General features: G+C 37.8%; 1 protein-coding gene across 15 annotated transcripts in view; it reads left to right on the top strand.

Annotated features, from left to right (window-relative positions):
* CDK8 (cyclin dependent kinase 8) overlaps positions 1-19,260 on the top strand; it is a 90,545-nt gene extending 71,285 nt beyond the window's left edge. For 12 of the 15 annotated variants that reach the window (XM_074815956.1, XM_074815968.1, XM_074815962.1 and 9 more), the window contains 7 exons: positions 1,290-1,433; positions 3,432-3,501; positions 4,548-4,620; positions 11,476-11,573; positions 12,949-13,027; positions 13,147-13,305; positions 17,965-19,260. In XM_074815956.1, the coding sequence (XP_074672057.1) occupies positions 1,290-1,433; positions 3,432-3,501; positions 4,548-4,620; positions 11,476-11,573; positions 12,949-13,027; positions 13,147-13,305; positions 17,965-18,090 (749 nt within the window). In that variant the 3' untranslated portion in view covers positions 18,091-19,260. The remainder of the gene's footprint in view (positions 1-1,289; positions 1,434-3,431; positions 3,502-4,547; positions 4,621-11,475; positions 11,574-12,948; positions 13,028-13,146; positions 13,306-17,964) is intronic. The other 3 variants (XM_074815957.1, XM_074815965.1, XM_074815966.1) reach the window with 3 other exon arrangements.
* Positions 19,261-19,589: the final 329 nt, after the last annotated feature.

The following is a 19,589-nucleotide window of genomic DNA, read 5'->3' as shown; positions in this document are numbered from 1 at the left end:
TTTTGTGGATGTGAAGAGCTTTTGCAGTGGGAGGGAGACTGTACGGAAGAGGACTGGGAAGTTTTTCCTCTTGCTGGGTAGTTTAAAAGATATGTTAAAGCCTGATAACGATTTTTGGGGTAATAAATTCCCCTGCAACACTCCACTTACTTTGCACGAACATGGAGGTTGTATATTAGCATACATGTTGTTTCTGTAACCTGAAAATCTTTCCTCAGACCTTAGCCATTGTTGTTTTAAGATCATGTCAGCGTTTTTGTCAGAAATTGTAACGTTTGACTTAAATGTATTTTCATTTACTTTTCTGTTAATACTGTATTTCTTTTATAGATTAGATAAATTTATTTATATGTTCCTTTAAACTGCTTTTTTTGGTTGCATTTACATGTTCCTTCACTTTCCTGACATTTTCTTCTGCGTGCAGCATGTGAAACTGCATGGACTTTAGTACATAATTTTTTTCAGCATAGATAAAAACTGACTGTATGCAAACACTGAGTAATGGGGTTATGCTCTCTGCATCATTTGCTTTTGTCCTTGTTCATGACCTTTTCTTGTTCATTCAAAGTTCAGCGTAGCATTACTTTATGTAAGTTAAAAATTGCATTTGTATATATGAGAAAAAAATTAGGAAAACAACTGGGAAAATTCAGGCTATCTGATTTTGCAGATTGGGACATAACAGTTAAAGGGTTTTTGTTTTGGTTTGGTTTTTTGTAACTGATTTTATCAAACAAAGGGGTGAGCTATGTGGGCATGAAGCCATTTTCTTGTTACTTTCTTTCCACAAGGTTTTATAGATAGCACTAGGCTTATTCCAGTATCACTGCTTTTCAACTTGTATTTTTTGGGTCTCTTAATACTTGTTAAACCCAGTGGATGATCAGAGAGGGCACATTTCTTGGCGGGAACAGTATGGCAGTGAATGGGCAAGATGTTGGTTGGCCTTTCTTCATTTGTATTTTATGCGTGGGCAGTTACCCAAATAATTTCCTCTGTTTTTTTTCTTAATCAAATCCTTTTTTTATAGCAATAAATGGTAACTACACTTTAAAAACACGACAAAAACTTGTATGATACTCTGTCAGCTCCTGTGTAGTTACTAAATTATGTACCTCTATCTGAAGCTAGAAGGAAAAGTCAAGGAAGTGTTGCACTTTTACAAGAGAAACTTGAAATTTTTGGTGCAAGGGACCTTATCTCTGATAAGCTAAAAACTAACATTCTACCTCACCAAGATCCTTTTGGAAAGATTAATTTTATTTTATTTCTGTTCTCCTTTTTTAAAGATATTTGGGCCATAGGGTGTATATTTGCAGAGCTGCTAACATCAGAGCCAATATTCCATTGTCGACAAGAAGATATCAAAACTAGTAATCCTTATCATCATGACCAGCTGGACAGAATATTCAATGTAATGGGATTTCCTGCAGGTACATACTGTATTTTTTTTAATCATTGCTGTTCAAAGAAAGATATCTGTATTGCTTTCTTTGCATAGGAAAGTGGCAGCTGATCAAAGCAAGAAAGCTGTTCAAACACAATCTTTTATTTCATGAGTTATAAATCTAGAATCTAATGGTCATATTAGATACTTTACCTATTATTAATGATAGGATTATCTGTACGTATACATGTACCAATGTTTTATAATTTTAAAAGATCATGTTTAATGGTGGTTGATTAAAAACCAGAAGGAATATTTCTGCATTTCTTCAGTACCGATGATAGATTTGGAAAGTTACTGATTGTATGAAATCAAGCAAAAATCTATACATTTAGTGCATATTATGCAGATGTTTAACTCATACTAAATTAAACATAGCATTTGGAAGTAGGGGAGGGTATTTCAGGGGTTTTTTTTACCTTGTAGAAAGCTTGTGATATAGAGGAAATTTCTTTATTCCAAACCAGAACAAAGAACAGGTTGCATGAACCAAAAAAATCACAATGTGGATATCACTTGTTGCATTTTCCCCTCAGTGTTGATCATATCTTGTTTTTCTACAGGCTGTCTTGCATCTTTTCAGTTAATGCTTTGTCTCCTAGTGTTCTCATGATCGCAGATGTCAGAATAACAGGGACCTTATTTTTACTTTTTGATCATCTTTCTCCTCACTGCTTGTGTTTCCCTCTTGTTGTCCATTCACTATTAATAATCTTTCTTTACTGTTCTGGTGGACTTTTTTCTTCCTATCATATGGATTTTGTGATCTTTATGTTTGTGTGGTTCTAGAATTTTGTTACTAAAGTCACTCTTGTGTTTCCTTCGACTTTTTTTTTGTCCTGTACGTACTTCATTGCTTCTATACTGCTGTATGAGATTCCTGGATGTGTTGCCTTTCTGCTTTTAGCCTAGAATTTTACCCTTTTCTTATGCTTTTCTTACTTCATTTGGGTTTCACATTGTCTTTGTGTAGCTTACATAAATACTGTCATTATTGTTTCGTGATTGGTTTCAATAATCCTTTCTAATGGTCTGCAGTTGATTTTTTTTTTTTAACGTCTTCGGTTCTTACCAAGAAATATTATTTTTCTTTTAATTGCAGCAAATTTCTTGCTTTTTAATTGACACTTGCCATATTTGAAAGTTTCACGTGTCTTTGGGATAGGGAAAGAGAAGAATCTTTTACTTAAATAAATAATTATTAACTTTTATTTATTCACTTAATATTTTTAAACTCCCAGTGTTTTGCAGTTGTGATAAGACTTACTAAAGATTTGACTTGAATCAAACTACTTGCTCTCAGAGCCGTTTCAGGAGTTACACAGCTTAATGCATTTGAGGCTAGGTGCTGTTAGTGATTGGTTTTGTTTTATTTTTAAATCCATTTCAGGCTTTGTCTACACAGAGAAGTTGAGATGAAATATTCTTTAATTTGAGTGTGCAAATGTTACTTTTTCTTAGCCTTTTCTTGGCTAATAGTATTTCTTTTATGTTGAGACAGAAACTTACACAGTACCTCTGGGCGTTTTCCTGTAACTGAAGACAGTGCTGTCAGAATGGAAAATCCCTTAGAGGGAGACAGCGTTTACAGGAGTCTTGTGTACTCCTGTCCTGAGATCATGGCTGTGCCTGAATAAATTAAATAACAGTCCTGAAGGGTGCAAGCCCAATGGCTGACATGTTTTTCTTCTGTGTTGTCTTTTGGGCATATGGTGATCTTCACTGTATCTGGCAGCTGTTTTTTTAAGTTCTTGAGTTAATCAGCTCACAGCAGCAACCTCTTAGGTGTTGGTATTGTGAAGATTTATTGTGAAGAGGTGATGAAGAAATATGAGCCAAGGAGTACAAAGAAATGAGTAACTGCAAAGTTAGAGAATAGAGAAGCAGAAGAAAGAAAAAATCAGGGCTGTGGAGATACTTGGAAAGCATTTGTTTTACTTGGAGGGGGGAAGAAAAAAATTACTAATAAATACTGATTTTGCAGATAAAGATTGGGAAGACATAAAGAAGATGCCTGAACATTCAACTTTAATGAAAGATTTCCGGAGAAACACGTAAGTCTGCTTTGAGTTGAACTTTAAGAAAGCATATTTTACTTCTCCTGCCCACCCTAAATTACTTGTAGCTTGGGTTCTTTTCCATGTAGATGCCAAACAAGAACTATGAAAAGGTTATGACTTAGATTGTGAAAAAAAGAAAAATCAAGTTGTTTCACAATGATGAACTTGGCCTGTTGAGGTGGTGTCGATCAGAAGAGTAGCCAGTGACAGACTGTAAATGGTAAAGGTGGCAGGTGTGAAATGGGTGATGCCAGTAAGACCCCGCACAGCTCTGAAGATTGCTAAGCACAGTTAGTCACAGCTGTTTCCAAATCTGTGGTACTGGAAATTATTTTTCTGTGATAGCTGCATAAAAGGAATCTGGTAACCTTACACTGTTTCCAGTAAACAATGGGTATAATTGCCAAGTTTGGTGTCTAGGGTAGCTTATGAAGGCTAAAGAAAAGAATAGCTTTGAGTTTTTCTGTCACATTGCCAGAGTCTAATACCTGCACTTAAGACCCTACCCTGTTGCCTTGTTTCCATGCCAAGGGATTTGGGGCTGCAGTTACATACATTTCTTGCATCTGCCATGCTGTTGTAACCATTTAGAAACCTTTCTGAGCTTCTCTTCAAAAAAGTGAATTCACAGATGTTCTTGTAGCAACCTGCACATTGCAGGAGAGTGTTAGGATGGGATTAATATTTATCTCCATGTTTACTGGCATTAGAAATACACAGAATGAAACTATATAGTAGTAAAGTTGTTAAAAGGCGGTTTAAATCCAAGTGATAGTTTGCTGTCTGCATGTGGGTAAAAAGTGTGCTTTTTGTGTGGCTGCAATGTGTTTTTACAAGCATGTGAGGGAGAGAGATGCATTTCTGTAGTGTCTGAATGATACTTAAGCAATCTCTGGTGTTGGTAGTTGTGGTTTTTCCCTGCTTAATGGATTAGCAATGGAGACTAAACTGTTCTTATTAATATGTTTTGTGGCTACTAAGAAAGCTTTGCAGTATCAGTGATCTGCATATTATAAATGTCACTTTTTTTCCTTTTCTAGGTATACCAACTGCAGCCTTATCAAATACATGGAAAAACATAAAGTTAAACCAGATAGTAAGGCATTCCACTTGGTAAGTTCCTGCATGCATAAAAAAATCAAGCTCCTCATAAGTTACACTTGTTCAAAGTGAGAGTTGAGCTGGTGTCAAGTACACTGTGACTAACTTTATTTTATAAATATTATACCTTAATTTTTAAATAAAGGTAGGAATAACCCACACTCTGCAATCTGAGAACTGCAAAACAACTTTATCTTCGCACATTGATAAAATTCTTCTATGAGTCGTTCACTAGATTAGGTGTTGTATCTAGTATATCAGAAGTTTTCAGTCTTTTAAGTCATGTTTAGTTTCTAATTATATTTGCAGTGTTGCTGCAACTCTTGCTGCTTCACATATGTTTAATATAGCCTATTTTTTTTAAAAAAAGGCCTAAATGCCTAATTTTTTTACATACTCATTATTAAGCTTACAGCTTACAGATTTAAAACAAAAAAAACCCACTTGAGATCTGAATATGTAGTTTGGAAAATTTTAGTATGTCTTCCTGGTGCACTAATCCATTGTAGCTTTCTTATGAAAACTTTTTAGTACTCTTACAATGATTTTTCTCTCTCGAACGTGTAACTTTTTTTTATGAAGACTGCAGTTAAAATTATAAACTTGCTCAGCCTTGGAACTGCCTGTGTTACGTTGTTTCAGAAATTACTATATTGAGCCTTTTTTTTCTGTGTTTTAAGGAACATTCAAGTCTCTAAAATAAAATTTATATATATGTGGAGAAGAAAGAATTTAAGTATATCTAGTCTCTCTGAAAGGACATTCTCCTTATCTGAAAGACATTCTCCTTATCTTGATGTTTCCAACTCAGATTAAATGTTTTCAGGCTAGAATTACAAGGTAAATATATTATGGGAGGGGGCAGGAGTGTGGGAAGAAAATAGGAAGCTTTTTTGCTCTTGGAGATGAGAGGAATGATTTGGAGGAAAGGGAGGATGGTTAAAAGGCCTGGGTGTCTGAGGACATGTGGCTTTTGTTCAAGTCACTGGAAGCCGTACCTTCTCTGATAATCAGACCCAAGGGTTTTTAAGCTGCCATCTTTTTTCTGTTCAGTACTTTTTCCTCCATATAAATTTTGGAATTTATCCTTCAGTCAGAGCAGCTCTGAGGCGATATTCTTCATGTGGCATACTGCATAAGCATTTTTGAATGGGGGTTTCCAAGCAGATGAGTTATATATCCAAGCAGCTGGTCTAAAATAGAATGTATATTCAAGGTTCATGTTAAAAACAAACACAAGTATAATCAGGTGAATCAAGTAATCACTGCAAGAAGTTACCTGGTGGTTGTACCATTATGCATCATTTACTGTGAAGTGTCTCTGCTCTCTAAAGGTAAAAGTTGGTGAAATACTAGAGATGTTTACATGAGCAAGAAAACTAATTCTCTCTGGTAGAGATTTTTGATTTTTAATGGATTTTTATATCCAGGTAGAACTGAAAGCTGCTGAGCAGTCAGTATATTTATATGTAATGCATAAATTTATGTTGATATGTGAAGAGCTGAACTTCCATTATGCACGGTCAAAGTAGTCCATCCCATTTTGCTCATAATGAATCCAGTTACCATGTAGCTATTTATAACAGAGCTTTATAAATGCGTTTTTAGTATTTACCAAAATGTTTTATGTTTTAGCTTAAAAATACACACTTTAAAAAAGATACATTTGATATAGCAAGTAGGTAATAATAAAATTTTAAGAAATATTATTTAGGCTTTGATAGGAATATTAGATATTAAGTAGTTCAACAAGCAAAAACCAATGACGTGTCCATTGAATATGATGTTTTGCATAGGATGGTGTTTGGATGTAAAAACTCATCCTTGGACTGCAAGTGAAGCACATTAATTGAGTGAATTTGCAGATCTTTCTCATCCACTACTCTAGGCAGGTGTTCTACAAAATTATGGAAATGCATACATCAGTACTTATCTTCCTAATTCCACTTTCTTTGAGAACAAACATGATGCTTGTCATCGACAAATTTGACTTTTGACATATCTGGAGTCTAAAGCTTTCAATATTAGGCTCATGTTGCTGTACCAAAATCTGAAAGTGGCTAACTATCACTAGTGGTGAGTAGCTGAGAAAACTCAAGTCAATTCTCCCTACTAAAATCAATCACACTAGATTTTCATGTCATACCTAGGCCATCTGAGCTAAAAACCTTTTCCGTGCAACAACCTGCGTAATGTGGCCAGTCACTTCATCTTCAATTAATGCAAGTGCTTTTCCCCTCTCTCAGTCCCTCAACTATTTCTTTCTCACTGCTCTCTGGTCTGATCATTTAACACGAAGCTCAGGTAAAATTGAGTAGTTCAAGCTGTGCTGTACATCTTGGCAGTCCATAAAAAAGACTTTCTCTGAATGAACTAGCCTCTATTAAGAGCTGTGAGTGCTCTGGCCAAACTGACCAGAAATTTCTCATCCACTCTCCTAGCCTTGTGATTTTAGAAATTGTTTTAAATAGAAAAAGTTAGAATAATCACATGAGAATATCTTAAAACACATACTACAGTGGTTTTTTCTTCTCCCTGTGGTATCATAACAGGCTGGTAACTGTTTGAATGTCTTCAGCATTTTTATTCAGCATGTTTGTATTTATCCAAAAATCAGTGCTTACATTAAAATGCAATATCAAGGAATGGTGTCCTTTACCAGGCTACTACCAACCCTCCATCCTTGATCATATCTGTTAATACTGGACAAGAGGACCAGGAGGTGGGTTTGAGCATTGACCCCTGAGTGAAAATGCTACTCAACTCTCACCCACTTGCGCGGTTTGGGCTTCTACCCACCTTCCCTTCAACAAAACTGGTAGAGAGAGAGAGCGCACGTCGTGCGCTTTGGTTGGTGTCAGTGTCACACAAGCTGAAAAGCAGAGTATTTACTAGTGTAGAGAGCGCCATATTCTTTTATACCTCCCATAGGTACAGATTGCAAGCTGAGTACTGTGAAGTTCGTCATTCATTAGTTCTAACAGGATCCTCTCATTTTTCTGCTAACTGCTGTCTGTCAGAACAATGAAAATCAGATCCCATTTAAAAACCCTGGCCTTTCCTAAGTAACATTGTAAAACTCTGTTCAGGGACTGTCAAAATCAGAAGGTGTCTTAGGTTTGCATTCTCACTGAGGCTAGGCTGACCTGCAGGTGAATGCCTTAAGCCCCTCCACCACAGCCTGAACAAGTTCAGCAAATCTCTTAGTACCAGTTCTTCCAGAGATACTCCTACTCTTCCACAAGCTGTCTCATATCCCTTTTACTCTGCATCAGAACAGATAAACTGTTTACATGTAAAATATGCCAGAATTAATAATTCCAGGAGAAGTAAATCCAGAGTTTGTTGTCATTGCCAAAAATGAAATGTTTTGATTTCCCAACTTGAATTAACCAGATTTTTTCCCTCTTTACTATCATTCATGGACATGGTCCCTTTTCACATGCAGAACTGATGTGTTACATGAGACAACTTTGGCTCATTCCTGCTTTTGCCACTTACATTTTTTTCTACTTTCCTGATTTATTTTTTAAAATGGGTATGTGACTGCTGCTCCTGGTTGAGTGATGCTTCATCTTTCATTTGGTTATGGTGGTCCATATCAACTGCAGTGATTGTACCATTTGTTGCTGATAGATAGCTTACTGCATTTTTCTTATGTCATTCAGCTGGGTGATCTTTTAATTGAACAGTTTTTAAAATAGAAAATATTTGTAATAATAGGTGAAAGATTCACTTCTGTGCTGGCACCTGAATAAGGGGGCAAAATAGAAGTTTTTGATCCCTGGTGTGATAATGGTTGCACAATCATTAGATTTCTCTTCTGGTTTCTGTTTTCTGTTGCTGGTTATGACCAAGTTTGCTCACATCTTGTCAGCATGCAGCAGACAGCTTTATAATCTAATTGCCAGAAATGGTGCCAGAATTTTGCAATGTTTTTTGATTGTGATGTTTTCCAGTATGTTGGCAATTCTTTCTCATTTTTTGCCTTCCGTTTTTCTGGGAATTTCCAAGAATTGTTCTGTTCAAACTGATACTGTGCAAAGACTACATGCAGACTCAGAGAGCTGAAATAACTTACTGTGAATCCTTGTTGATGATGTGAAAAACAAAACTGGACTGATGGTGGCATACATATTTATTATGTTGTTAATCATGACATTAAAACTGAAGGCTGAGGAGAAGAAATACTTTCCTAATGTTAGCTGTCTGCAGTGGGGAGGTCTGCCCTGTGGTTATGTATGCTTACTTAATAGCTAGTGAAAGGAGATGACCATAGATCATAATACTAGATCTTTATAAAAAAGGTGAATTAAATCCCATGAAAAGTATGAATAGCAAATGTAAAATTAGTATTATTTGACTATGTAGTTTCTGCATATCTTGTTAGATCCATGATTAAAAAAAGGTTGAAAGTGTAACATTTCTTTTAAAGATCATTGTCTTTGATAACACATCATGGTGTAGTTTTGCCTTGGACATTGTATTCTATGGTGAAACATGAAGACTCACTATTTTCCTTTTTCTGTGTAGTATCTGGAGGTTATCTCATTCGGCCTGTGTATGTTGCTTGTCCAGCACAGCTGTATTCCACAAAACTGCTGGGTGGATGGGGAGAAGTATATGCATGTACACCAGACCTTTTGAATAAGAATCTCTTCTAGAATGCATCACTGCAATTCAGTGCTAGAGTTAAATAAAATCACTCTGGTCTACTATTCCTGAAACAGAGAAAAATCTTCAGACCTGTGGTGACAGCGTGATGTTTCTAATGTTTTTTTAATCGGAAATGACTGTTGAGACGCTGCAGTGACAAGTGTATGAAGTCCAGCCAGCTTTTGAAATGTTTACATAGGTGCAAAATGAAACTGGAAGAGTAAAACCAGTACAAACAGTTTTTAGAATTACCTTTCAGTCGTTAATGTTTTGTTGACTTTAGATTTCATGTCTGTTACTAGTATTTGAAGTTACTCAGGAGGAGTTCCTGGGTATCTATCCTAAGCATCTCTCATAGCATGTTCATCTAAGTAGCTATGTTTGTAACTGTTTATACGGATTTCTTGCTTTGCTTTGGTTAGGTCAGTTTTATTTTCTTAAATTTTAATTTGTGTATTACCTTAGGAGTTTTGCTCTGCTGTTACTAAAATGTCTTGTATGCCTTTTTATTTTTTTTTTTAAAGATGGGCATCAGGCAGCAAATACCTAATATGAGTAAGAGGTGCTTTCTCAAAGTGTAAGGTTTTGCTGGACTTTTAGTTGAACTGAGTTCAGCTATTTTGTAAAACATTGTACTTTGCCTTGTGTTCTGCATTTTTATACTTTGTGATTGTCTTCGTTGTCTTTAACCAACAAAGGCAATTTGGAAAGATTTTTTTTTTTCACGTAGCTGATACCCAATTCATCAGTTGTTACAAAGGTAGAGGCTGAGGTCTTACAGTGATAGTGCAACAGCACGAGAGCTCAGGCAGCTTATTGTCTTCCCTAGAGTATTTTGCATCATGTCATACAAAAAAATCAACTAAAATTCAAGATTTTGCACAACTGCTCTTTTGAGCAGCACGTAGCACACAGATGTGTCTGAGTCCATATTTGTCAGAATAAAAAGTGGAGTGGGTAATAAAAAGTTATCTGGCCAGGTGGGTGTTTTGAACGTGCTGATTATTCCGTTCTTTTACAGCATAAAGATTTTCTAAGGAGTGACTTCATATGACATCTTTAAAATACTATGGATGACAGTGGAGATGTACTAATATGACAATACTAAATAATAAGCAATAATGGACATGGAATCACTTGTGTATTAATTGCTAAGAAGTATTTGAATTTAGATGAATGTGATGTTGTTTCCTGTTAAGTGCAGTGTAGTTGAAGAAACCAGAATAAATATGTGCCTGTTACATCATCTTGTGGGAAGTGAACTGACCATTAAAGAGAGAAGGACTTGGGGGTGCTGGTGGATGAAAAGCTGGACATGAGCTGGCAATGTGTGCTCACAGCCCAGAAAGCCAACTGTGTCCTGGGTTGCATCGAAAGAAGCGTGGCCAGCAGATCGAGGGAGGTGATTCTCCTCTACTCTGCTCTCGTGAGACCCCACCTGCAGTGCTGTGTCCAGCTCTGGGGCCCCCAACATAGGAAGGACACGGAGGAGGGCCATGAAGATGGTGAGGAGGCTGGAGCACCTCCCCTACGAGGACAGGCTGAGAGAGTTGGGGTTGTTCTGTCTGGAGAAGAGAAGGCTCCAGGGAGACCTTATAGTGGCCTTTCAGTACTTAAAGGGGGCTTGTAAGAAAGATGAGGACAGACTTTTTAGCATCGTCTGTAGCAATAGGACAAGGGGTGATAGTTTTAAACTAAAAGAGGGTAGGCTTAAGACTAGATATAAGAAATTTTTTACAATGAGGGTGATGAAACACTGGTACAGGTTGCCCGGAGAGGTGGTAGATGCCCCATCCCTGGAAGCATTCAAGGTCAGGTTGGACGGGGCTCTGAGCAACCTGATCTAGTTGAAGATGTCCCTGCTCATTGCAGGGGGGGTTGGACTAGATGACCTTTAAAGATCCCTTCCAACCCAAACTATTCCATGATTCTATGATTAAAGCTGCTGGTATGTTGTGGAAACTCTTTGAATGTTTTTGTTAAGATTTGTGACTGGAACTGAGTGTCCTGGTCTTTGCAAGTAAAAGTAGTTGTTCTTCAATGGGAAATGAAGTTACTATTTTAACAAGATAGAAGAATGTGATTATGCCATTTATGGTTAGGGTTTTGAATTCGGACACATTTGTATCAGCTTTTCTTTGAGGAATAAAACAGTGAAGTTTCTCTTAGCAGTTTTGGTAATGCAGAGCTTTTTATCTTTTATTTTTGCAGCTTCAGAAATTGCTCACTATGGATCCAATAAAGAGAATTACCTCAGAACAGGCTATGCAGGATCCCTATTTCTTAGAAGATCCTCTTCCCACATCCGAGTAAGTGGTCGGTTTATGAACCTATCAGTACATCCAGAGATGCTTTAGAAATGTCTGCTTTCTCTCTGCTGTAAATATGTTTAAGCTAAACACTTGCTGTCTAACAACCGAAGAAAGCTATAACCACTAAAATGCCATTTGTGGTTTTTAAAATTAAGTAGCATTCTTATTAATCTCTTGCTTTATGGAACTTTGATCCTATTAGTTGCAGAACTAATCTTGTTATTCACTGACAGGTTGATTATGCATGCTACAGATCTTTGTAGACAACTGCTAAGTGCCCGCAGGTCCACTTCTCTGCTCCAGAATGCCAGATGACACACTCTAATTAGTTTACATTTTTCTGTCTTAGCCTTTGTTGTAAATTCAGTGGGTGGGGGAAGTTAACTCTATGTTTCTGCGCTGTCATCCTTAACAATTTAAATCCATTTTCTGTAGACACTCCTCTTTTCTGTTTGTACAGAGAGATTTACAAAAGGAAGAAAATTTAGGGACAGTGAATGATTTCATTAAAAATTAAGCCTCCCTCCCAAAAGACTAGCCAGAGAGCATGCTTGTACACCTTTTTAGGAAAGCTATTAGTGCATCCTCTGTATGATTCTCTACCATTATCTAGGGAAGAATTTATAAAATATGGTATGTATATTTATAAGCAATTAATTAAAAATGAAATTATTTCACTAAAACCTACTGGTTTATTTATAAGAGCTGTCTCTGTGATTTAATGTTGTCATGTGCATGATTCACTTCTGCAGAAAATGCTTTTAGGACAGTGGTGGCTTTTTTCTCAACTTTAGGGTGGCATTTTAATGCGAATACACAATGAGTAATGCTAACAGGTGTACAGAGACTTTATGATAAATACATTCTACTGATTAAAGACAGGTAAATATTAGCTTGCACTAGCAGTAGCAAATTCACGCGAGATATGAATTGACAGATGAAATTTCTAGTTATTTTTAAACTTTGCTCCAGGTGGTTTTATTAAAAGTTAGTGGAGTTTCCAGGAGTATTTTTAGTTAGTCCTGAGATTGTGAATTACACAATAGCTGGATTAAGATAGCTCTTTGTGCCCTTGCAGATATCTAACAGATGGTGTACCTTTCCAGCCACCAGTTTGGTCCAGTTACCAGAAACTGAAAACTCTTAGGAGTTACATGATTGTATAAGAGGCAACTGAAGATTAAAAATAAATGTGAATAGGTTTACTAAGTTTTAGAATATGATGAAAGTAAGACAGGGGAAACTTCTTCATTAGTTACAAGTATTAGGCTGTGGCTCAGGCAACTTGAAACTAGCATGGGTGAACTATGAATGTTACAGGTCTAACCCTTCTGTTCTAATACAGTGATAAATAGACTTTTTTGGGGGGCAGTGTTTTTGCAGGTTGTCAAATCCCTTACCCAAAACGAGAATTTTTAACAGAAGAAGAACCAGATGATAAAGGAGACAAAGTAAGTACTGGAAGAACAGTGTCATCATGCTTCACTGGCTTTCACACTATTTCCTGTTTTCATGTTATTTCACGTACTGCTTTTGAGTTGAAATTTTTCTTTGTGTTTAAACAATTGAGAAGAACCAGCAGCAGCAGCAGGGCAATAACCATACTAATGGAACTGGTCATCCAGGGAACCAAGACAACAGTCACACACAGGGACCCCCACTGAAAAAAGTGAGAGTTGTTCCTCCTACCACTACCTCAGGTGGACTTATTATGACCTCAGACTATCAGGTATTTGTTTTATTCATATATTGTGTATTTGGTTCTCATGTTTACAGCAGTTTTAGCTAAAAATAATTTTTTTAAATGTCACTGTATTGACTGGTATTTTTTGGCATCTTTCAGATGGTTTTTCAGATGCATTTAGTTGATGGTTTGCCTGTAAATTGATATGCTGATGCTCTTTAGGTTAGCAGTAAGGAAATTAGGATCAGAGATTATTACAGTTACTAATTTATTATCTTCATATTAGGGAATGCTGATTGTCGACCAGGAGCCTGGCGTGCTGCGCTCTGTATCACCTAAAAATACCATTCCTTATTTGAACAAGCCTGTAATGGTAGGAGGCAAAGAATATTGCAGTAAACAAGCTGTGAGATAAGAATCTGAGCAAGAGTTTTAGTTGGGCAAATGGATGGGGAAGCAGTATTTTGGATGACAAACAGAAAGACCTGACATGATGCTGTCATAATGTCTGTTTTTAGGGCAAGGGAGATTCCAGGTTGAGTAAGCCCAGTATTACAGATCTGAAGAGGCAGGTGAGTTGGTGAACAAGTGAGTGAGGAAGTTGAGGAGTGTAGGAAAAGCTCAAGGAAGACTTGAAAACTGTGTTCTAGCCTTCCTGCATTTGAGATTGTGGTCAGACATTAGGAAATCGGAAGAGTCTGGAGCAGAAGAGTATCTGTAAGTCACCCTGGGGGATGATACCTGAATTTGTGGGTTTGAGTGAGGTTATTCCTGGAGACTGGGGAGAAGAGAGTTAAGGACAGAGCCTTTAGTTAATGCAAGCTAAGAAATACAAAAGAGGAGCAAGAAAGTCTTCAAATGATATGCACAGGAGCAGTTAGAGAGGTGGCAGGTTTTCAAAGCCTAGGGAATAGAAGGTTTCAAGAGGAGGCATGCTGGTGGAAACATTAGCCTGCAGGAACTGATAAATACTGGTTCACATGGAATGTATAGCACAGAAGGCCAATTGGAAGAGAGTCTTGGATGAAATAAAAAGATGGAGAAGTCAGAAATTACTGTCCGTGTTTTCAGTTAAAGATTAATATCTAAATCTGAGACCCTAATATTGGAAAGCCACTTAGCTATGCTTATATTCTGTAGCAAAACTTAGAGAGAGTTAAAGAATGGTTTCAGTAAAACTGCTGCTGCCAACCTACTTTTCACAGTTTGATACTGTTTCTCCATAAACACCAGTGGGCTTTGAAATCTTGTATTTCAGAGTTTGCTCCTGAGAGTACCAGATATTTTCAAAGGCTGTCTGGGTGCATTACCCTTATCCTTATATAAATCTGTATATTTCCAGCATTGGGCAAAACTCAAAAGTACTAAAAAATGTAAAGCAAGGTATTTTCAGGAGCTGTATTGAGACCCTTCATATAGTCCCCAAGTGCCTTTGCTCAGCTTATTCCGGGACATCAAGAGCATATCAGTTTTCAAGTTATTCTCCTTGAATGATGTAAATTTTTAGAGCTGTTTGAAACTTGTGAAACAGCGGTCAGCCTTAACTACACTGCTGCAGTGTGGGTGCCTCTAAGTATAAACATTGTCTGTCTTTTAGTTGGATTACACGTCCCCGAGCACTCTTACAGGAGCTTTATCCCTTTCAATTTGTCAAGCTGCAGTCGGTTGCTATTTTGGCCTTTTAGCTGGCTCTTTCTACCACTTGTGCATGTATTTTGAAAAAGGCAAATGCAGCTGTAAGTCTCTTAATCTTCCTTCTTAATCTTATGTTGAGTCACATAGCTGAGGAGATTGATGCAGAGGTTGCATGTCCTGTGTCAGGGAGCACCATTTACATGTCCTATTTACACGCCTTTCACCTCATTTTGCTGCTGCAGCTTGGCATTTTGAACAAACTTCAGCTTCCACTTTGGTGAGCAAGAGCTGAGGTTTGCTAGTTGAGAAGTCAGAAGACTCGAATTGCCTTGGTAGGAGTTGACGTTTTGTTTTCAGCTCATGCTCATCAAAACTTTTGTGCTCTCAGATATCTATCCCAGGATTATAGCTGGAGGCAGTCCTTCTCAACAAATGTAATTTCAGAGTAGTTTTGCCTTGAGATAGTGGCAACTGCTAATTTGCTATCTCAGGAGCTCTTATTCGTAACTTGACTGCTCCTGACTAATCTTTTTGCTATCGCCCTAGGAGGCAAAACACCTGGTTTAAAAAAAAAAAAAAAAAAATCTCCCCCCTCCATCCCCAGTCTTGCGACAAGGCAGTGGGTAGATTTGTTCCAATTAAAGTATCTGGAAGACATGGTAGTCAAAGGGAGGAGACCTGAACTTGCTGGCACTAGAACAGAAGCAGTTAAAAGTTGCCTGTTGGTGGTTTCAGGTCTCCCTGAAAAAAATTCCTCACGTTTTTTGTTTCTGATCCTGCAACTTGAGGAGACAGCAAACAAATATTACAATACAGCCCTCTGTTTTAATCAAACACCTATTCCTTTGTTCTTCATTTAATTTGCTCAAATTCCCCGTATAAAGCTTGTGAAGAAGGATTGCCATCTCCTGGGCAAGGCACACTAAGACAGTTTCTCCATCCACTCAGAAGTCAAATTACTCTCTGCAGAGCAAGTTGACCTTGGATCCTTTTCTGCCGTGCATAAAAATAGTAGTTACATGGCACACAGACTTCCTTGCCTTCTCATTCAAGTCTGCAGTGTGACACTTCCAAATGTAATGTGATGAAACAGGCTGGAGTGATTCCACTATTCTGAGCTTTTGCTTGTGATAACCCTCTTGGTGCTTAATGGTATTTATTGGATAATTATGCTGGGTGTCATGAAAGAATCTGATGACTTTTAATTGCCTTCATCTTAAAGTAAGATCTGTTTTAGAAGTCAGGATGCAGAAAGTGTGTTTACAAACAACTGACATGAATGGTCATTTTTTTAAATGGTTAAGCTTGTGATAGTTTCCTATATACAGGAGCCATGCTTGGGCAAAAAGAATATGTTTGCTCTCTGAAGTACGTCCTGTATTTATTACATGGAGAAGGGTGACCCAGAGCTGTGACACTTCTGTTGACAAAGTGACTTAGTCCCTCTCTCAAGACTGAAGGCAAACGTCACAAAAGTTCAGTCCCTGGGTTAACGGTGCAGTTCAGTAGTGCTGGTTTGTTCCCGCTGGCATTAAGTGCCAGTCAAGCCATTTCTTCCCCTTTGCGCTATCCACCCCTAGAGAATTAGCTCAGTCCCGTGAGCATATGTTAACAGGTGGAGTTTGCCTTTTCATTTCTGCTGTCATCTCAGCATCCCGATTATAGCTTCTGTTCTAAATGCTGAACGGCAGGAAAAAATGGAGTTTTACTTATTATTTATGTTGCAACTTACAAAATCTGTAAAGCTATTTTAATATTTTACTTTTTCAGGATGTTGATTCACCATAGTTTTGCATATTCAGGTCTCAGTAGCAATACCTTAGTCCTGGAATATTCACCTTAGAGAAGTTTCCAGACCTTTACTTGAAGCAGCTTTTTCTAACAATCCTGATACATCTTGTGATATCAAGAGTTCAGAAGTTACACAGCAGTTTCTAAATGCTGCAAAATTTCTCTGTGTGTAGACTTTAACATAAATGTAAAACAGCACAGTAATGTACTGAAATTGTGTTAATTTAACAGAATGTTAAATGCTACTAAGTGGTCATATGCTTAGATTGAAGATCTCATGTGCAGTCCTTTTTTCCTGTATAACGCATGATGTGTAAATAACTAACTTTTTTAGGTTAAAATTGAAGTAAGCAGTTGCTGGTTTGCCTAGAGCTTCTTGCAATGATGAATGCTCCACTTAATAAATAATGGTAGAAATGCTGGATGAAAGGGGCCTCTGGAGACCGTCTAGCTCAGTCTCCCACTTTAGCAACAGTCCTGCTTCATGCCAAATCTGCTCAGCCATGGCTTTGTTTAGCTGAGTCTTAAAAACCTTCATAGATGGAGACTTCACAGCTTCTCTGGGCAGGTTCTTCTAGTGCTATACTGGTCTCTTAGTGATATTTTTAAATTTTTTTTTTCCCCTAATGTCTAACTGGAACCTCCTAAGCCACAATTTATGACCATTTCCCCCTGAGATGTCTGGTTCCACTGAGAAATGTGTGGCTGTTGTCTTTAACGTTCCTTCAGGTATTTTTAAGGCTGCTGCTAGATGACACTTTAGCCTAAATAATCACAGAGCTCCCAGCCTTTGTTCCTAGGTCACACAAAAGGGTGACAAGCATATCCTTTGTATAGGAAAATCTCCAGAATAATGCAAACTGACTCATCAGCAGTAAGATGCACCGTTTGGACCTCCACCCCAACATACCTTTTGGTCAGGGGAAGAGAGCAGGTGGAGGATACCACTGCCATGAGTGATGGTGGCCTTGTGTGACATGCAGGTGTACCGTAGTCATCTGGAGGGTTGGCTGGAGGTTTGGCTGTGATGGGTGTAGATTCACAGGAGGTAACGAGAATGGATAACTGAAGGGTGGTAACTGTCACTTTCTAATCTGGTATTCCTGATGTTCAGACCTGCACTTGCTGTAATCAGAGTAAGTCAAAAAAAGCCTGGAAGTGCAGCTGCTTTGAGACTGTGCGTGCTTGGTGCTTGAAGAAATAAATCAGTAGGTGAAACTGTCTTGCTAACTGTCTGTTACAAAGGATTGCATTTCCTCTGCTTTTACCCCTCTGCAGCGTTCCAACCCCCATGCTGCCTACCCCAACCCCGGACCAAGCACATCACAGCCACAGAGCAGCATGGGATATTCAACTACCTCCCAGCAGCCTCCACAGTACTCGCATCAGACACATCGGTACTGAGCTGCATCCCAATAACGTCGATGCACTGTTGCTAATGCTGCAGGACTGGCCGCACAGCTGCCTGCCTGGAACCCGGCTTGGGCCACGAGAATGTACTGTAAAACCACACCTCCAACCTGTCCGATCGCCACGATCCACCCCCTTCCACAGAGCGGAGTAGTGGCTCCCAGATTGTACCTGTTTTTGGGGTTAGACTTGAAAAGAAAGTGCTAGCACAGTTTGTGTTGTGGATATGCTACTTCCATAGTTTACTTGACATGGTTCAGACTGACCGATGCATTTTTTTCAGTGACAGTCTGTAGCAGTTGAAGCTGTGAAATGTGCTAGGGGCAAGCATTTTTGTTGTCGTATGTGGTGAATTCTCTTGATGTAACAACTTTATCTGACCAATAGTACACAACATCTTTGAACTGGTACTTGAAGCATACAGTATATGTTACCATGGCAAAAAAGCAAACTAACCGTGACTCCGATTGAGACAATTTTGATAGACGTTTATTTTTAGTGACTTTTGTGGGTTGGTTCATTTTTCACCTAGATCAATGTTTTATGGCCGACATGGTTGCTACAAGGAGATTTTTTTTTTAAGAACATGAAAACATTTGCATTTTTTTCCGACCATTACAAATGTCCCAAAGATTAATTTCCAACATAAGTTTTTGGTTTTGTTTTTAAATCTATGACTTGACTGGTATTAAAGCTGCTATTTGATAGTAAAATAAGTATGTTGTCATTGATATAAACATGTTTGGTTCAGCAAACAAACTAAAATGATTGTCATAGACAGTGTTTTATTTTTTTTCCTGTTGGTGTTAATGATTTGTGAGCATGCTTTGGGATTAAAAAAGCATGAATGATATTTCCTAAAAAGGTGCGGCATCCATTCAGATATTTCATCTTGATTTTTGAGAACCAGCTTGGTGTAGTGTATTTTAAATTTTGTTCAGTTAATTATTTTTTTAAATGTTCGCACGTTGTTTAGGGGTGCCATTCCTACAGCAGAGGATCAAGGTGTTAGGAGAGCCTTAGAATTTATGAGGAAAAAACTTACATACAATGTACTGTATCAAACTATTTTACATGAATGACACAAGTATTCTGAATAAAAAAAAAATCGAACATTGTTAAAACAAGGTGTTATGTAATAAATTTATTTTTCATAAATCTGCATATGGCCTTTGCCTGTATTCCTTTTTATCAGCAACAACACCACTCTCCCCCATCATACATCTATATCTGGTTGTGTCCTGAGAAACAGTATCTGACAGCAATTTTTCTTGCAAGTGGGCAGGCTTCCATTAACTGCTGAGAAGGATTTTTCTTTTGAAATAACAGAAGAAAATACAGTGCCTTCGTAAAATGTCATTACCCCTGTTGCGTACATGTAGCTGATCAGCTGGAGGTGCACTGAATGTGGGTTTATTACTAGCTACATTTCAGAGATCAGACAGCTTCTTTTCATCTACAAAACCTAGAGACATTCCTGTCTGAATAGTTCT

The sequence above is a fragment of the Strix aluco genome, chromosome 2 (assembly GCF_031877795.1).
Source record: "Strix aluco isolate bStrAlu1 chromosome 2, bStrAlu1.hap1, whole genome shotgun sequence".
NCBI lineage: Eukaryota > Metazoa > Chordata > Aves > Strigiformes > Strigidae > Strix > Strix aluco.
The sequence above is the reverse complement of the archived record's forward strand: the minus strand, read 5'-3'. Positions and strand labels throughout refer to the sequence as shown.